We start from the raw sequence: 6,590 nt of genomic DNA on the forward strand, positions 1-6,590 counted from the left end.
TCTTCATTGCTTAGGTTTATCCATTCTTTTATCCAGGTATATGCACATACATTATAACAAATTAGTAAATGGGGTAAACCTAGCCCTCCTTTCTCTTTACAATCCTGTAAATTGGATAGTTTAATCCTGGATTTCCCCCCCTGCCAAGTAAAATCTTGAATCTCTTTATTCCATGTTTTAAATATATTGTTTGATGTTATAACAGGAATTGTCTGAAAGAAAAAAAATCATTTTGGGGAGCACATATGTTTGTATTAAAGCTGTTCTCCTGAGCAGTGACAGTTGTAAATTCCCCCATTTTTTCAAATTGTTTCTCACCTGTACTATAATTACTTATTATATTACAGTTGTAATATAATTATTTTCTAACAGTTCGAGTTTTTATTTGTAATTGTAACTCAATGGGGAGGCATTTTGAAATTCCTCCTGGAAAGAAAGTTGAAATGTAGGATATGTCCTAGAATCTGGTTACTATGTACCAAATGGGGAAACCATTTGCTGCTCTTCCTCTGACAGGAAAATGTCTTGGGCTTACTCTGCTGTAGATCCCTTGCTACAGTTTTTTGTACAAATTAATTTCCTTCTGAAACAAGCAAGGTTCTTCTGCTCAACTTCTTTATTTGAGGGACTGAGAGTTCTTTGCTCTTTTGAAAGTTAGTCTGTTTCTTTTAAGAATTCCCTATAGTCCAGCTTCTGGTTACCTAACCTTTCCTTTCGTGGACAATAATATTGTATTAATAGGTAGGTTATCATCTTCCTTCCCCTTAAGATTCTGGAATATCAGGATATTTTGTCATGGGTTATTAAACATGCAGCTTTGTAATCTTTTAGGCTATATTATAAAGATAATTTAATATACACATAATTCTAGTTCCCTTGGAGGTGATTATAGATAACATAGACATTCCATTGCCTAGGCACATTCTGACATTTATATAAAGAAATTGATACATTTGTTATCTCTCTCTCACCATCTGTATCACTTTACAGATACATGAAATATACAACAAGCATCTCTATCAATTCATCTGTACAGGAATTTAACATCTCATACAGGCATTGCAGTACACTATAGTATTTAGTAGCCTAGCTACAACAAACATAAGGAATATATAATTCACTATCAATAGAAGAGGATCTTTCTCTGTTAAAATGTTCAACATTTTAGGGTAGGGTTTTCAGCCTAGGACGCAGCCTGAGAGGCAGCTGTAGGGGCACAGCCCTTGAAAGCAATGGTTGCTTGCCCTCTGTCTCTCTCATCTCATCTTCTATATGGTATCTATCACTCCTTCTCAGTTCATCAGTCTATTACTTAAGTGTGCCTAAAAAGGCTCACAAGTCAATGACCACTTCCTTTCAATTTTTGACTCTCTATCTGGGTTTCCTTCTTTGATAACTCTGCATTTATCTATTACATGACTATATTTTTCTAGCTGTACCTAGTCAGTCTAAATTGTCTCCTTATCTTCTTGTTTATTTTTTAGCTGGTTGGCAGTAATTCAGTATTGTTGTTTTTAGCTAGCCTTGAGTTGACCCTGTGGTGAAATATCTCATGTCCTGCAAATTCATGCCTGTGGCCTCTCTAACTGAGTCTATCTAGTGTGCAGTCTTCCTCTCTTTCTTCTGCTCTCTACTTTGCCTACCATTATTGTCTTTTCTAATGAGTCATGCCTTCTCACAAGAGGACTAAAGTGTGACAGCCTCAGTTTGGTCATCTTCGCTTCCAAGGAGAGTTCAAGCTTGATCTGTTCAAGGACTCATTTGTCTGTCTTTTTGTGTGTCCATGGAATCCTCAGCACTCTTCTCTAGCACCACATCTCAAATGAGTTGATTTTCTTCTTATTCCCTTTCTTCATTGTCCATCTCTCACATCTGTACATGGTGATGGGGAATGCAATGGTTTGTATAATTCTAACTTTATTGCTTAGCTGTATATCTTTACTCCTTAGGATCTTTTCTAGTTCTTTCATAGCTGTCCTCCCCATTCTTAGTTTTCTGATTTCTTGGCTGCAGGCTCCATTCTGAACAATGTTTGATCCAAGGTACAGGGACTCTTTTACTATTTCGATTGCCTCATTATCTAGGTTGAATTTATGTAGTTCCTTCATGGTCCTTATTTTTTGTTTTTTCTATGTTCAGCAGTAAGCCTGCTTTTGCATTTTCTTTGGAGTTTATCACATGGGGGAAATCCCATGCAGAAACTAGGGAAAACCCCCCCACAAAATGGGTTGTTTTTCACACACATTGTTGTTAAACTTGTGTTAACAGCAGAAAGTAAACAAAAGCCCCTCCTTTTTTACTTTCGGGTTTTTCCGAAAGGAAAAAGGAGCAGCTTTTGTCTACTTTCTGTCCATTTCCATTTGGGTTAACACAAGTTTAACAATGATGTCATGTGAAAATCAACCTGCTTTTGTGGGGTTTTTCTAGTTTAAACCTCCTGCATGGGATTTCCCCCGTGTGATAAACGCCTTTGTTAACCTTCCTTAGTAGTTGTTGATGTTTATTCTAGAAAATAAGTCTATGACGTTTTCTGCTAATAGCTTTCTTCCTCACACAGACTGTTTGAGGTCCTTTGATATTTTTAGGCAGTATACAATGCATTTACAGTAAAAGAAAATTACTATTAACCATCCATTCCAGGGCATGAAATCAGAAAAAAATCCAAACATATGAAAAATATCATCTAGTCTGTGACACCTTAACAAAGTTCCAAAATACAAATAGAGCTCAAAAATTGTGAAAAAATCTTTATGTTCTTTGTTGGAGGTAATTGCTGAAATGCTTTGTACTTATATGTGAAAATGAAATAAGCAAAGATTCCCTTAGTGAAAAGGAAGCAGCCAGCAAGCCAATTGTATGCATCCATGAAGCTGGAGAACCAAATATGTTATTCTCTCACTCTCAAATAGCACATCAGCTTCTGCATTAAGGGTGTATCCACAGTTCAGAAATAAAACAGTTTAACTGTAAACAGTTTAATTACAACTTTAACTGCCATGACTCTGTCCTACAAAATCTTGGGATTTGTAATTTGGTGAAGCACCAGACCTCTCTGGCAGACCAGGCTGAATATTTCACCAACCGCAAATCCCAGGATTCCACAGGATGGAGCCATGAAAATTAAAGTGGTGTCAAAAAGCCTTTCTTGCTGTGAGATCAATTTCCTCTTCTGCTTTTTCCTCTGTTATTGGATCATAAACATGGATTATATTTATATTGATAGGTTTCCCCATAAAACTTATTTATATTATTAGGTTAGACTTTGCATTATATCTCCTGATCATTTTGCTACATGTCTCCACTATTCTGCCACATTGTTTCTTCTTACATTGTCATTTCCAGAGTAAAACACTGTATAATTATGTGATTGAAAATGTCCTGTTCACAGCAAGTACAGTGGAACCTAGTTATCTGCTGGAGTTTGGTTCCAGAATCTCCCGTGGATAACAAAATCTGTGGATGCTCAAGTCCCATTAAATATAATGACATAGCAAAATGGTGTCCCTTATAAAAATGGAAAATCAAGGTTTGATATTTGAAATGTATACTTTTTTTGAACATTTTCAAACCGCAGATGCTTGAATCCATGTGTAAAAAAATCCGTGTATAAGAAGGGCCGACTGTATTGCAATGTTTATACGTTCCATTTCTTGTATTACAATCTGTAGCTTCCCCTGACTCATGCTTCCTACATTTCATGTTCCTATTACAGTTGGCCCTACTTGGCCACCGATTTTTTATCCACAATTCAAGCATCCACAGCTTGACAATATTCCAAAAAGTATAAATCCCAAAAGCAAACCTCGATATTGCCATTTGGTGTAAGGGACACCATTTATATTTAATGGGACTTGAGCATCCATGGATTTTGTTATCCACGGGGGATCCTAGAGCCAAACCCCAGTGGATAACAAGGTCCCACTGTATAAGTGTTGTGCAGCTTCAGTCTCAACTTTCACATCTGAGCATGTTAGCAACTGAATGTCCTTTAAACTTGAGTCTAGTTGTATCTTTAGACACAGCAGTATCCATACCTTTCCTTTGTTCTGCCCCAGTAGCTGTTTGACTGACTTCCAACCTGGAGCTCCCATTTTCCAGCACCATCTTGTTTCATTGTAGGGTTTTCAAGGTAGAAGAGAAGTGCTAAGTCTTTTAAAAATGACATGTGCAAGGTAAAAGTCATGTTCTATTTGAAAAACAGAAATCCCTTAGCTACTTGCATGATTTTCAGGTTCATTGCTTCTCTTTTGACTAAAGCTAGATACTCAACTGATACACTCAGCATGATAAATACAACTGAGCTCTTGATGATAAGTGACCCAATTGATCTTAGAGTATGTTGTAGTATGTATTTTCTGGATGGAGTTATATATTCCTTAAAGGGAGACCTTCACATCTGTATCTTATGTAATGCTGGGCCTAAACTGTCTGCCTTTCAAGTGACTGCATTGCTATCAACTTCAATTGGTATACCAGTTTTACTTTCTTGGGAAATGTGACTGTAGCCATTGTGATACATACACACTGGTGATCTCTAGATTAAAACTGTAATTTACTGCTGTTTAGACTGTTGGCACAAACATTATCCAAGGACAAAGCCCATGGAAACAGTAGTTGGTTGAAATTATTTCTCAATTCAGTGATTTCCATGGGAATTAATCAGGATCACATTTTGCTATATTTTTGTCCAGCTGTTTTTTTCTTTTGAGTGGACTGATCAATTGTGAATGTACACATAGTTCTTATACCTGTTAAACTAAATTACCTGTAGTGGTGTATTGATAATGACTTCCTTTGCAACAATGCTAAGTTTGCATAACAATCTGATTCAGCAATATTAAAAACTTGGTGAACAGAGTATAACAGTATTGTGGATTTTCAAATTGCTATTTGTGATTGACAAAGTAATTCATTTGAGAATGCCAGCAAGTGAATGATGTGCTCTTACTTACCTCTTCTCTTTCTTTTTATTGTTTCAGGCTGGGTTTCCCTATGATGATCATGACCTGTATCATTGGAATGTGCTATCTCCTTGTTGCTCATGTCGTCCTGGGTTGGACCTAAGAAAGGGTTTATTGCTACAGAAGACCAAAATACACTTTCTGTCCCTTTCAGTCTCTATTATGTATTTAAAATGCTGTATAAAAACAATAAGCAATTTGGGGGGAAAGAAATCCTTCAGACTATCACTCCATGTCATCAGATGCATGGAGTGAAGTGCCTAGGAATACTTTTATAGCTATGAATGAGTAGGTTGTATGCATGAATAGCAGTAGAAATGCAAAACCTGTGGGTATGTCATGTGAGTAGTTCAATTTTAATTATGGTTGTTGGGAGAAAAAGTAGGAGAAAGGATGTTGCTAAAGCAAAGGTGTGTCGATCAATATATATGAATATTGGAGGGAGTTACTGAAATGTAGTGTGATGCTGGCTGGGCCTGCCATTGCCCCCAGTGACTGTAGTTAAAACTGAACTTGTCACCTCATCACCATACAAGATTTGCACTTCACTATTAACACATACAACCTGCTTATTCATAGTTAAAATGATCTGTTCCTAGGCACTTCAGTCCATGCATCTGATAAAGTAGACTTAAGTCTATGAAAGCTTATGCTACCAACTTCTTTCTCTCAGTTAGTCTCAAAGGTGCTACAAGATCCCTTTACATGCTGATTCAGACTAACATAGCTATGCCTTTGAATACTATTACTCCAGTTCAGCTCTCTGTTATAAGCATGGGAATTCTTCTCTGCCTGTGGCCAAGATCCTGTTCAGCAACTATATAACATAAAAGTATGCATGCATAGTTATGCTGGGGTTATGCTGAATAGTACCATTGTGCAAAAACCTTGCTACATCAAGTATCCAATTGCTTGTCTGCACTAGAACTTCCCTTGTGCAACATCCTAAACAGCACAACTACTTGTGCAGTGGTATTGTGCCACCACAAGTCACCAGGCCACGATTTTGGTCTCTGAGTGATGTCCCTGTTCATTTCAGCAGAGAAAGTCTATTTTATATATTATCTTTATTTACTGAAATAACCAGGGATCACTGTGAATGCAGTTTATTGACTGGCAGCTAAGTCACCTGGACACAGGATCCAAAGAACCACATAGTGCAAATGTTTGATGGATTGTACTATTTTAGATTACAGTGACTGTAATTTGAGTACTATACAATTTAGTTTATTAAAGCAAATATAGAAAAATAGAAGTACTGTATAGTCACCCCTCCATTTTTGTGGACTTGGAATCCGTGTCCCTTGCCTGTTCATGGGTGGCAAATGGAGGGGGACAAAATGGGTGGTGCCCGCGGTGCATGCCCATAGGCACCCCCAGGCATACACTACCATTCATGGGGCTTGAATATTGGTGATTTTTTATTTTTGTGGGGGGTGGGTGGGTGGGTCGAGAATGGATCCCCTGCAAAAATGGAATGGCGACTGTATTACATTTTATGTATGCTGCTGTCTAAACTGGTACAGCTGAGCAAAAGCTGTGTCGTGTGATTGTTTGGATGATGGACCGCAGCCTCTGTCTATGTCCATGTGTTCTTTGATCAGCCTATATAACTGAATATTGTGATTA

General features: G+C 37.5%; 1 protein-coding gene across 1 annotated transcript in view; it reads left to right on the forward strand.

Moving 5' to 3' along the window:
* The window catches only part of OCA2 (OCA2 melanosomal transmembrane protein), a 224,097-nt gene extending 217,884 nt beyond the window's left edge, over nucleotides 1–6,213 (forward strand). Inside the window, 1 exon segment of the mRNA XM_042459282.1 lies at nucleotides 4,980–6,213. Coding sequence (XP_042315216.1) covers nucleotides 4,980–5,064 — 85 coding nt within the window. The 3' untranslated portion in view covers nucleotides 5,065–6,213.
* The last annotated feature ends 377 nt before the right edge of the window (nucleotides 6,214–6,590 follow it).

The sequence above is a fragment of the Sceloporus undulatus genome, chromosome 3 (genome assembly GCF_019175285.1).
Source record: "Sceloporus undulatus isolate JIND9_A2432 ecotype Alabama chromosome 3, SceUnd_v1.1, whole genome shotgun sequence".
NCBI classification, from domain to species: domain Eukaryota; kingdom Metazoa; phylum Chordata; class Lepidosauria; order Squamata; family Phrynosomatidae; genus Sceloporus; species Sceloporus undulatus.